Raw genomic sequence first — 13,505 nt, 5'->3', positions numbered from 1 at the left:
GGGTTTACCAGGCTCCGCCCTTGACGAGGAGCTGACAAGGAGCCCCTTCGTGGTAACCCCGTGGAGCGCATGGTCTGGAGCTAATCGAGCCGGTGTGAGGACGCATCCTCCCCCGCTCCGCCGCCATCTCCTCTGTTGTTGTTGTAATTGTTGGGGAAGAAGATGGAAGGAGGTATGGGAAAGGTCCTAAACTCACTACTGATGCCATATAATCACATTCTGGTGCAACGAAGAGTCATAATTAATGGAAACGAGGCCTTAACTGACATAGATTAAGAATAACTAGGAAGATGTCCGAAAGTTGTCTACGTGTGGTGCGGTGGACCTGGGCACGACATTTAATGGGGGAATAAGGGGAAGGTCGGCTCTACTGATTGTTATTTACATGCAATGGGACTAGGGAATGGGGGATTGGGGAAAGTTGGGGAGTATTGGAGAAAATAGGGGAATATTTACAAGCGGATATGGAGGCCAAATTCCATATTCGCAACATTGCACCCTTCTCTACCCTCGGGGCGTCCCGACCCGAGAAATTTTTACCTACTTTAGTGTGGCACGCAATGTAGTTCCCTCTACTATTAACTCTACCCTGAGTGCGACAGTTTTACAGATATTCACAAATGAGTAAATATGTCCCCCTGCGACGTTGCACCCTTCTCCTCACAGAAACACACCCACAGGATAACCGAATCCGGAAAGAATCCTCAAACTAAACATACAGCCGGTAGGGAGCATTATTTACAAGATTACGCTGATATCTACACTACGATCCAGGACCTGTTTTTGGAGGAACACATGCAGATGTTATGCATAGAGAGAGCGCGCTTGCCAACATCGATACACCAACCCACGAGTGCTCTGTGGCCGACGGCCTTTAATAACGTGCAGAGCACCCTTCCCGAGCATCAAAAGCACCACCCCACCACCAATCGGTGCAGTCACCATTGTTCATTGGAATAAAAATAAATTCGACAACCCCTAACCCTGCAGGTGTCTCTTGCTCTTCTTGTGGTGCACTTGGTGTTAACTAAAAGTGGTTCACCTGTATGGCATAGGTGCCACGTTGACCCATAGGTCCATCCCCGGGTGGTGCTTGGCCGCAAACGAACTGCGGTCCATTGTGGGTGGCCACAAACATTGCGGTCCATATGGTGTATCGATCCCGGCAGCAAACAGCGAAAGTGCAGGCCCACAACTGCGCAGCCAGCACCTCTCTCTCCTCTCTCTCTACCCCAAAGCCAGATCCTCGGAGGTGGGAGACAAAAGAAGCAGACAAGTGAGTAAGGTGGTAAGGGCGCAAAAGTGCACGCAATGTAAGGTGATGCACACTGGGGGCACATGGGAACCAGGTGAGACAGGTACGTTCCTATCGTACGCCCCCCCCCCCCCACCAGGTAACCTACATGGCCCCTCCCTTACCCCTTACTGTATCCACAAAACACAACACTACCCATAAACATCTACTTTACAAATCAACAAACATCCCTACTGTCTTCCCCGTTCCTCCCATAAACCAAATTCGTCTTCTCTCCCTCCTAACCAATCAAATTTGCCATTTTCAACTCAACATCAAAATTTGCCATCACCAATTCATCATCAGTCCCTCCTAGGGAGGGAGAGATGGAATCACCCCAATGTCTCATCCACGTCGTGATGCGTCTCACAAATCCAACAGCAATTCTCATTTCTGCAACACAAACAAAGAAAACACAGGTGTGGAGTCATCATCATCACCACAGGCAAGTGGCTGCGTATGGTGCGACAGGTTCATCAATCCTAACTATCTCCTAAATGACTTTAACAACTTTACACTACCCGGGGTCTTTCTCCGGCCAAACCATTGGCCCTCTTACACTATGGGTTCTAAAAACCAATTCCCATTGGCCAAACTGTGGTGCTCTTCAATTTGGGGTCTCACTCCCCCGATTCCTCTCCCGGTGCCCTCGTACAATTTCTGGGCTGCGACTTGTACCTCTCCCAGTGGGTCTACCCACCTGCACACCTCCACCACTGCAGTTGCCTCCGAGCTTACCTGCTCCTTACCCTAACCTAACTACCAGGGGAAGGCCCTCTGGCTCTCTCCCCACTCCGTGCCCTCTCTGGCACTGGGCTGCCCGATCCACACCCGGGATCCTCAGGCACCCACTCACAACTACCGGCTCCCAGAGCCCACCTGCGGCCTCACCTGGCCGACATCCTCACAGTGGTGGAGTGCCCAACCAACTACACACACTAACAGGCTACACGCCCAGCCATTTCCACAACACTAATGCACCCATTCACAACACCATTCTGCAACCGCACCACAAATGCCAATATCCAACCACAATTTACCTGCACCCTCTACCTAACACTTACACTACCCGCCCCGGGTACTCGTGAAAGGGGTCTACTCTTCCCCCATCCACACCTTCGCACCATGCACACCACTCCGTACCACTTACTCCAACTCTCTCCACACACCTGTACCTGCACACCTGTGCTCTCACACCTGGTGCCACCTGCACCCTTCTCTCCCCAAGCGCATTCGCGCTGATCCACACACTCACTACTCATACACTGCTCCACACACCTGTCCAGTTGCACACCTGTGCAATCACACCTGTTCCATCCTCACACACACGGCATCATCTCGGCTAACTACTCCCTTCTGAAACTTGCGCTTCCCAGTCGTCCCTTTAAACTATTGCGCTCCCACGTCATTATCATCCACACTAATCTACCTGCGTCCCCACTACAGGTATCAGTCACTAACTAAACTTAACGTTACCTACTGTCATCTTCGCTAGATCCCTATCAATATAACCTAACCCACCCGGGCTAGTTTTCACTGCCATACACCCCATAAACTATTGCTCCTTTGCCCCCCCTGTGAGGGATGGTGGATTTGCCATCCCACCACATCGGGGGTCTCTCACTACCAATTTTGCACATCAAATTTCAACAAATCAAAAATTTGGCCAATCACTGCCCATCATCTGCCAATCACTACTGCCAATCCCTTGCCAATCATCAAATTTTGTTTTTCTCTAATTTTGGGTCCAAAACACTAACCTCATCACCCAGTCGACTCACCAATACCTCTCGGTGCGCCAATCCCTGTCCAAAGCCCGGCTTCGTAAAGCCAAGCAATGGATGCTGGTTGTTTTGTGCCAGCGGCTGGATGCGTCCGGCACTCGGTGCAGGGACGGGGGCTTACTCGGGCCGAGATCCCACGCATCACATCGGCGTGGAGCCATCCAATGTCCCGATCTCGACCTGCCGGCACGTCTCAACAAAACGTGGTCGCCATAACGACCCTTCCTATCGGGCTGCCAGCTCCGCCTAGTGGAGCCTGGACGCGGCCGTTCAAAGCGAGGCCCGGCACGCACCGAGGGCCCGCTTCGGCTAAACGTCGCTCTAACCTCTAACCCGTGTAACGTCGATGCTTCACCTGCATGCTTACACCCCGCAGCCCGTTCCTTCCTCACACATCCAGCCGTGCCCATGCTCCTCGTACCTTTCCTTACACACCCAGGTACACCCATTCCACTCACAGCCTTGGTCACACACCTGACCACCGAACACTTTGGCACACATTCGTTGCTCGCACACCTCACCAATACACCTCTTCGCGCCCCCTCCTCGGTCACCTCCTCTGTGACAATCACAGGTGTGCCCTCATTCGCACACCCAACCACGTGCCTCACCACCAACTCCAGCGTGCATTCCCACTCACGCTCTACCATTCCAGGTGTGCATCCTTCCATCCCAGGTGTACATCCTCGCTCACCTGTCACAACTAACTCACGCTCCATGTCACTCTCACTACTTTCACCTCCATTCCTGACAGCGCACTCACCCTTACTCTTGACAGCGCACTCTTTCCTCGTGCACCTGTCCGTCACACACCTTTCTCGCGCACACTCTCCCGTTACACCCTCTGTAACACTCACCACAGGTGGACACTCTTCCTTACTTCTGACAGCGCACTCTTTCCTCATGCACCTGTCCGTCACACACCTTTCTCGCGCACACTCTCCCGTTACACCCTCTGTAACACTTACCACACCGCGCTTCCATGTGCTCCCTCGCACACTCGCTACGACCGACTCACTCTCGCCAGCACCCTCACTCCTTGGCACGCACTTTTTCCTCACACACCCCAGAGTCGGACTTTCTCGCACACCTCCTTTTTCGCACACCAGACCTGTCGCACACTTCACCAACGGCCTCTCACGAACACCCGGGTCTATCTCGACCCCCAAGCCTCTTAAATCACCTGGCGCATCATACGCACGACCATATTGGTCACCACTTACACCGGGTCCTCTTCCTCTTCGCTTCTCCTCCATCACCTGCGAATCCCTCATCCGGTTAACGAGCACATCACGATCCAAACACAGACTTTGGACCAATTCTTTTATCTCCTCTTTTATCTCTTTGTTATCCCCTCTCCGTCGCTTCTTAATTTCGCTCACCCCTTCTTCCACTTCTTCTAATTTGTGCTTCACCTCTTTTATTCCCCGGTACGTCTCCTCAAGCTCATCCTCTAAGGCTACCTTGACCGTTTCCAGGTGCGTCCTCACCTGCCGGTCCTTCGTCTCCATTACCTCTACCACCTCGTCCAACCTCGTTGTCAGTCCCTCACGTACCATCTGACATTCCCTCTTTGTCGCTATTAAGTCGTTTTTTATGTCGTTTTGTGTCGCTTTTAAACCTCCTAATACCGCAGTGTTCCTTTGAACCTGCTCCGTTAGTCCTTTTTGTCCCTCCGTCAGCTGTTCCACCTCCTGCGTCAGGACCTCTATGCCCCCTTGTAACTTTACAGTCCCCTTTCTCACCTCCTTCTCCATGTGCTCCTTACAGTGCCTCACCTCCTCGCGCACTCCTCCGACCTCCTCACTCACTCCTCTTCTGATCTCCTCTCCCATCACTTGCATCTCCTGCCCAGATGCCACCCTCATCTGCTCCATTTCCTCCCTGTGAGCATCCAGTTTGGTTTCTACCCCCATTCTGACCCCCTCTATCTGCTGCTCCATTTGTTTAACTTCCCTTTCCGCTTGGTCCCTCATGTCCCTCAATTTGCCTTCCATACTGTTTTCTAACCCCTCTAACCCATTTTTCACTCCCTCTATCTGATTCTCCTGGGCAGCCATTCTATTTTCTACCCCCTCTAACCCATGTTTCACCTCTTTTATCCCGTTGTCTAACCCCTCAAATTTCTTTTCTAATCCCTCACCGGTACCCCTCATTTGGCCCTCCAATCGCTCACCCTGAGCATCCATCCGGTTCCCCAATTGGTTACTCTGCAGTTTGAGGGACGCCTGCATTTGCGCCATAAATTGCTCCATGAGGACCTGCATCTGGGCCATCCCTCCCACTTGTGCAGCGGGTGCGGCCGCCGTAGCTATGTGCGAGGCGCCATTTCGCGCGTCTGCTACCCCCGCTGTTTCGCTCTCCTCATGTCCCTCATGTCCCTCAATTTGGTCCTGGACCGACCCTGCTTCACTCTCCCTAACCGGACCCCAGCCGTCTTGATCCGCCATAGCGCGACTTGCAAAATTCGAGTTTCGTAAAACAAAACGAATTTCGGCCGCTCCAAATTTTGACCAAATTTTTTTTTTTTCCTCTATTCGTTTTTTTTTTTCAAAATTTGGTCGGGCCTCGAATCTCACTCCCGACACCAATTGTTACAGACACGACTTTGATGTTAAAGTGGGCCGAGCGGAATGGCGTCGTGTCCGCACAAATTACCCGACTATACTCGACGTTGACGAAGTCGCGCGATGCTGGCTCAATAAGAAAAAGAAGACACCCGGCTGGATCACAATAACACAATACGACACCAGGGGTTCAGTTCTCAAGACCTCCGGAGGAGGTTATATTAAGGCGGAAGGTTAGATTACAACTACAAGAGGGACAGCATAGAAAGACAAGCACTTAGACACAATCTTATATTATTCCCAACAGACGACAGATAAACGGGACAAAGCTGACTCACACGGGGATTGATGGAAAGGACAGGCGGGTAGCGATGGCTCCAGGTGCACCTGGGCTCAAAGGTCAGAATCGACTCGGTCCGGTCCAGAGATGCGGGGAGGTCGCAGCGCTCGGATGGCGTCTTGTCTGCTCAAGCTGGGGGCGCATCTGACTCAGCGCTCGCAGGTGGCTTTCCTTCTCCAAGCTGGGTGCGCATCTCTCGTCACATCTGGCGCGTGGCCGCGTATATCCGGCGGGGAGTGACACGCCCTCGGCTCGTTAGCTCCGCCTCGTGGAATCGGCACGTTGCTTCTCATTGGGTGCGTGCGGGGGGTTTACCAGGCTCCGCCCTTGACGAGGAGCTGACAAGGAGCCCCTTCGTGGTAACCCCGTGGAGCGCATGGTCTGGAGCTAATCGAGCCGGTGTGAGGACGCATCCTCCCCCGCTCCGCCGCCATCTCCTCTGTTGTTGTTGTAATTGTTGGGGAAGAAGATGGAAGGAGGTATGGGAAAGGTCCTAAACTCACTACTGATGCCATATAATCACATTCTGGTGCAACGAAGAGTCATAATTAATGGAAACGAGGCCTTAACTGACATAGATTAAGAATAACTAGGAAGATGTCCGAAAGTTGTCTACGTGTGGTGCGGTGGACCTGGGCACGACATTTAATGGGGGAATAAGGGGAAGGTCGGCTCTACTGATTGTTATTTACATGCAATGGGACTAGGGAATGGGGGATTGGGGAAAGTTGGGGAGTATTGGAGAAAATAGGGGAATATTTACAAGCGGATATGGAGGCCAAATTCCATATTCGCAACAGTATGTATCACATAGCGTTGCTCAGATGCTGAGGGTACCACAAGTGAAAACCAATAATGTAATATGTGATTGTGTATATGGTTAACTTAATTATGGATTGTGGTGATGCATATTTAAGTCCCTCTTATAAATATATAATTACTGTTTCTATAGGTAGTTAAAAAAAAAAAAAATTGAAAATGAATTGTTTATTGCCATTAATATATATATTTTTTTTTCTGATTGATCCATTATGGCTGAGAGATAAAGTGTTACGCAGTGTGAATTGCTGCATGGTATGAGGTTTTGAAGTCTGTAATTGCATTTCAAGGATGATGGCAGCAAGCCACGTTGGATCCAAAAGCGATATAGACTTATATTTATTTAAAATATAGACTTCATTATGGATTACCCTGTACATCATATAATACACGATATAAATGGAGAAGCCAATCATATCAAAATTCATGAGCAAGCATTTTAATACGACAAACCAGATAATCATCTAGGCATCCATTAACAAGGGGTGCAACACGACTCGGTAGATCCTTATGACTTGGTGAGGTGATCTAAAAAAACCGGTGCACAACAACAACAACAACAACAACAACAACAACATGCATTTTAAGGCCATGTTCCCTGCTAGAGTGGGGGTTAGCCTTGCGGTCCCCATGACAATCTTCTCCATTTTGCCCTATTTTCTGCATCTCTCCTTGTTAACCCCCTTGCCCGCATTTCTTCTTCCACCATCTTTAGCCAAGTCTTTCTCAGTCTTCCCCGTCCTCTACTTCCTTCTACATTAACTTCCATCACTCTTCTCAACCAGTCACTTTCATCCTTCCTCAATACATGACCAAACCATCTCAACCTGTTCCTCTTCACAGCATCAATCACAGGCAATATTCCCATCATCTTTCGCAATTCATCATTTGTCTTCATTTGGGTCATCATCATTCATCATTTGGGTAAAACGTCATAATTTCACAGGATGGTTTCCGATGGAGTCTGGATGGGGTCGGTGGATTAATCCATCCATAAGTGTATCAACTTCGCTGGAAATATAAATTGATAAAATGCAATGTTCATCCATGTTGCTGTTTTTTTTAATACTGTATTTTATTTAGATGCCCGTCAAATAATTTGTTGTGGTGGAGTTTGTGAGTTAGAAGACTGTGGAGGTGGTTCACTCTTCATGGCTGGAGAAAGTAGATAATGTAAGTAGGATTTTATAGACAGCAGATGTTCTGAGATACATTTGGGTCATCCTACTATTAATTTCCAATTGATCACTGTCTGACAGCAATACAAATTTTTATTACGGAACCAAAGCATCAAAAACTACATATATTGAACAAACAGTTTCTAACGGAGACCCCAACGCCATTCAAGCATATTCTGCCCGATGTGGCAATAAATGTGAATTGTTGCTTCAAGCCCAGCTCGATGACAGAAGATGCCATTTGCATTTTTGCCGGACAGTTTTGGACAGTTTCAAATGGAGCACCTCGCCTACCAACCCCATTCAGAATCCATTATGGGCATGTCCGCAACTTGCTAGTTTAAATAATGAAACTTGTTGCATCCGACTGATAAAACGTATACAGTACTCACCAGTTAAAGAATGTTGAAAGATGCACTTCATCATTTAATTAACTTATTTTTCCATTTTTAGGATTTCATTTACTACTGGCCCAGGTTGTCTGCATCAAAACGTGCAAAAGTGGGGGAATTGCCTGACAAATTGAAATGGAAAACATATCCTGTCAGGATAATGAGCTCTTCTGGTAAGGAACTTGGCCTTTGATGTTTTAAATAAAGGTCGTCTCACTGAGCCGATATTGTTGTACACCGCTCCTTTCCTATTCCATCTCCAGGCGCTGCATGACATCATTGCTGGGCACCTAAGGGGACCCGGCGATGATGCGCGCTAAAAGGGAGTACTCAGTTTTCACTCCGGTTTATCTCTTGTTTGTTTTCTTAATTATTTGGTTAGTTAATTAATTTTTGTAAAGTTACAGCTTCGGATGACACGGTGGTGGTTTAGGTATGCTATTGGCCAAAATATTAATAATTTTATTATTTTACGATAATTATTTATTTATTTTAATTATGCAATTAATCAACTATTGTACACCTCTCCCTCCCAATACTGTCTCTGTGCAGCATGGCAGCATCGCTGGACGCCAAAGGCGCCCTGGCAATGCTGAATGCTGGAAAATATGTTTATTTATTTGGCATAGGGGCAGTGGACTTTGAATGTATCTGTTCTCGGGTTTTTCTTTGTGGCAAATTAAAAGCTGTTCCCCTTAATCTCCTCTCTGCCCTCCGCTCCCCACCACTGCAGATACATCAAATAGATGTTGATGAGTACACCTTTTGCAAAGATATTAATCATGCAAAAATGTGAAACTTGATATCTAAATTATGAAATTCAGACAATAAAGAGTCCAAATAGAATGATATTGAAAAGTTTATACTTTGAGACTGACAATATATTCACTTTTTGATTGTGCACATTTCTTTAGATACATATGCTCAGGCAATTCAGCATGCGAGATGGGCAGAATGCACATCACATGTTGAGTCTGAGGAAGAACTTGGAGAGAGGAGGAAAAAAAGACCTTGTCGCTTTGAGCATGATGGAGATCATTTTAGTGATCGAGCAGATGGTATAAGTACAGCATAGATCACAATATCCAATCTCGCATGAATATATTGACTCATTAAATTGGCTTTTATTAGACTATTCGACATGTTGACTTGTTACTTTGCTGACAGATTTAATCAAAACACAGCATGTTGTACTTGACAAACAATGTGCTGTTTAATTTGACAAATGATTTAATTTGACAAAGAGTTTAATTTGCCCAAAGTCATTTTATATCTCATAGGAAGTCATCACCTTTAACATTTAATTTCACCTTTATCTGCCAACCTTGCTGCTAATATATGGCATGAGCAAAAATCAATTCCGCTTCACTGTGAAGGTTAGTGTTGGGTGCTTTTCTTTGAACCTCCACTTAAAATTGGTGAAATAAAGCATTTTGAAAATTTAGAATTATTCTCACTCAAATATCAACATCACTGTAATGCATATTGCCATGTTGTTATCTCCACCACCAAAGGTGGATGGAGGTTGTGTTTTCATCCATGTGTCTGTATGTGAACAGAGTATCTCAAAGTTGTGGACAAATTTGGACAAACCTTGGTTGATAGATTGGGTGTGTGACAAGGACGAAGTGATTAGATTTTGGGGAAGATTCAGATCAGAAACTGGATCCGAATAATATATATTTTAAAGTGATTCTTCACCATTGATAGACAGGGCCAAAACGATATAGAGCACAATATCAAAGTTGTGGACGAATTATGACAAAATGTGGATGACTTGGTTGAGTAACAAGAACAAGCCAATTCGGTTTTGGTTCAGGTCCGTGAGATACAATACCCTGTCAGTGGTAATCAAAACAGTTCAGGTCCGTGTGGGATACAAAATACTATCGGTGGGATACAAATTATAAACTGTTCAGTCTGGCAGAAGGGGTGTTGCAAAACATTTTACCTTTTTTTCCCCCGAGGCATGCTTCCTTTGATGCACGTTAAAATACCAACCGTAACGGGTTCTCGGGGGGGTGGGGGGGGGGGGGGGGGAAGGTAAAATGTACACCCCTTATGTGCTCTACTGAGGGCTGTTCTAGTTTGAGCCTTCTTTATAGGGGAAGAAAATTTGCAATATCAGCTCCACCAAGTATTGCTATTGGATACATATATACAGTACATTGGGGTCCTCCCTCACCGACCTTAACCCTACTTCCCAAGATATGCCACTTAGGCAGAAACCGTAGTTGTAGTTCCCGTAGGCACCTACAAAATTTGGTTGGGTTTGCTTGAGTAGTTTTTAATTTTTTTGAGGCACATATAAAGAAATATTCATATAAATTCAATTTTATAGTTTAGATTTATGTTGTGGTATTATATGCAGGAGTGCTGTAAAGTGTAATTGAATATTCAATTTCTGGTTTCTGCTTTATTTAATGTAGACGAATCTTTTGAAGATGTCGTCAGACCTAAAATGGCCACAAAAGTGTCGACACTACCAAAGGCACCATTGTATATCGGACTACCCTCACCAAGTACATCAAAACTCTTGTCCAATGTGATCGACTCCACAGATAGTGATCTAACAACTCATCTGCAGCTATTAGACTCACCATCATGCAGCATTTTGAGTGAAAGATCACCCAGTACGGGTAAGTGAAATGTTTATTATCTTTCAATTTGTGAATGTCCAGCATAAACTAGACAGGATGAACAGTAATAAAATTGCATTTCTATATCATTCTACATATCTGTCTACATATCATTCATAATTACATTTAATGTCATTGCAGGAATAAATGCACCATCCACTGCATCAACAAGCTACAAAATGGATGATGACATCAATGACAGTAACAACAACCAAAAACTATAAATCTTGACAGTGAATAATGTTTCAAAAACAAATCTATTTAAGGAAGTGGATATAATTATATATGTATGTATATATATATATATATATATATATATATATATATATATATATATATATATATATATATATATATATATATATATATATATATATATATATATATATACACACTTTAACATATCATTTGACAACCTTATTGTACTGCCAATTTGTTTTTGAAGTTTCAAAAATATAAAGGAGAACGTTATTTTTCTTTTTGGGCCAATGTTATTGTAGGGAGTGCTTGTTAATCTCACAATTTCATACCCTTGGCTTGATGTCACATCGAAATTATTTCTGCATTCTGTTGTGCTATTTTAAGACTTCTAACTGTTTCAAATGTATTATTGTGACAGATTTTCAGGCGATAGTGTTAATGAAACAACAAAATATTGGACAATCAGATTGAGCAGACATCAATGCTACGGATGTTGGTCACAACAAGACCACCTGAATGAGGTTGAGGATATCCTTCCAGAGCCTGTTAACACAGAACTGCAGCTGATTGCTTTGTGCGATAGGATCTCCAAAGAGGAGACTTTAAAAAAGCAGTTGGTATGTATGAATCACATATTAATAAAAAAGAAAATAACCACCTTTAGAGGCCATTTTTCCCCGCAAAGCGGGGGTTGGCCTTTTTCGGGAACCGTGGTTGTTGTTGTTTTTTGGTCCCCTTTTTGAAGCAATGTTTTACAGCCGGATGCCCTTCCTGCCGCCAACCCTTTTTGTCACCTTTTACGACAAGCAGGGAATTACCAGTGAACTGGTACTCAATTTGCCGACCTCGGAAGGATGACAGGCTGAGTCAACCCCCCTGGCGTTAATTCAGCGATCGACCGGGATTCGAACCCAGGATCCTAGGCATCCGAAGGTGGCACCCTAGCCGCTAGCCCAACACCAGGGATTATGTATGAATCACATATTGATGTAAATAATTTGGTACACATTTCCATGGAAACAGTGAGTGCCACAATTTGTGTGGGACACCTTTTTCTGAGCTATTAAACTATATTTGGTAAGTTGACACAATTGGTAGCCAAGGTTATAGTCATCAAACCCATGGTGACATTGAGTATTTTTCTTCTTTAGATTGCATATCTTGCCTCTTTGGGTGGTGCAGACCTTGAGGCAAGTGTGCGCCGGATGCTACGCAAAATCAGAACAAATTAACTTTGGTCCAGTTACGGTTTAAAAGGGAGAAAAGGAAAAATAATTTTGAGCACCTTCCCTTAATGAAATTGGTCATTGGTAAGTTGAACAAATTATTACCTCCACCACCAAAGTTGGATGAAGGTTATGTTTTCACCTCAATATTTGTTTGGCTGTCTGTTTATCTGTCTATGCGCAGGATATCTCAAAGTTTTGAGGGATTTGGCCGAAATTTGGTGGACAGTTGGGGTGTTCGATTTCGGTGAAGATCCGGATCTGGATCCGAATATGAGAATTTTTTAAGTGATTCTTCACAGTTCAGTGATAGTGTCAAAAGCTATATATAATAGGAAATCTCTAAGTTGTGGACGAATTCGGACAAAACTTGATGGATGACTTGGAAAGGTGCCAAGAACAAGCCGATTCGATTTAAGTTAAGCTCTGGATCCAGTTCTGGCCTTTCAGTGAATATATAATAAAAAAAATAACCACCTTCAGAGGCCATTTTTCCCCGCAAAGCAGGGGTTGGCCTTTTTCAGGAACCGTGGTTGTTGTTGTTTTTTGGTCCCCTTTTTGAAGCAATGTTTTACGGCCGGATGCCCTTCCTGACGCCAACCCTTTTTGCCGCCTTTAACGACAAACAGGGAATTATCAGTAAACTGGTACTCAATTAGCCGACCTCGGAAGGATGACAGGCTGAGTCAACCCCCCTGGCGTTAATTCAGCGATCGACCGGGATTCGAACCCAGGATCCTAGGATCCTAAGCTGGCACCCTCGCCGCTAGCCCAACACCAGGGCAAATACAAAAGTGAATACAAAACGTAAACTGTCAGCCTGGCTCTCTTGTCCCTCTACCGAGTGCCGTTCTACTTTTTAGTGTGACAGAAATCTGAGACCCTTCCATTGTTTATTGCCTGTGGATGGAAGCAAACAATTAAGGTTCATGAGTTGAGGTGTGAGGTACAATGTACACTTCGTATTACAACGTGTTATAACACCATAGTTCATCAGCAAATATTTAATTTTAGTTTTGTTCCCTGCATTCAATTTGGATTTGTTGATCAAATACACTGTTATAA

The 13,505-nt window shown here is 45.3% G+C and overlaps 1 protein-coding gene across 3 annotated transcripts in view; it reads left to right on the top strand.

Annotated features, from left to right (window-relative positions):
* Positions 1-13,505, top strand: part of LOC137418263 (uncharacterized) — a 57,974-nt gene that overhangs the window by 36,271 nt on the left and 8,198 nt on the right. The window contains exons 1-7 of one of the 3 annotated variants that reach the window (XM_078769972.1): positions 7,404-7,977; positions 8,436-8,547; positions 9,289-9,432; positions 10,804-11,013; positions 11,155-11,214; positions 11,633-11,831; positions 12,025-12,147. In XM_078769972.1, the coding sequence (XP_078626098.1) occupies positions 8,535-8,547; positions 9,289-9,432; positions 10,804-11,013; positions 11,155-11,214; positions 11,633-11,685 (480 nt within the window). In that variant the 5' untranslated portion in view covers positions 7,404-7,977; positions 8,436-8,534 and the 3' untranslated portion in view covers positions 11,686-11,831; positions 12,025-12,147. Of the gene's footprint in view, positions 1-7,403; positions 7,978-8,435; positions 8,548-9,288; positions 9,433-10,803; positions 11,014-11,154; positions 11,215-11,632; positions 11,832-12,024; positions 12,148-13,505 lie in introns of those variants that run through there. The other 2 variants (XM_078769971.1, XM_078769973.1) reach the window with 2 other exon arrangements.

The sequence above is a fragment of the Myxine glutinosa genome, chromosome 1 (assembly GCF_964187855.1).
Source record: "Myxine glutinosa chromosome 1, kmMyxGlut1.1, whole genome shotgun sequence".
NCBI classification, from domain to species: domain Eukaryota; kingdom Metazoa; phylum Chordata; class Myxini; order Myxiniformes; family Myxinidae; genus Myxine; species Myxine glutinosa.
This window is presented reverse-complemented; position numbering and strand designations above follow the sequence as displayed.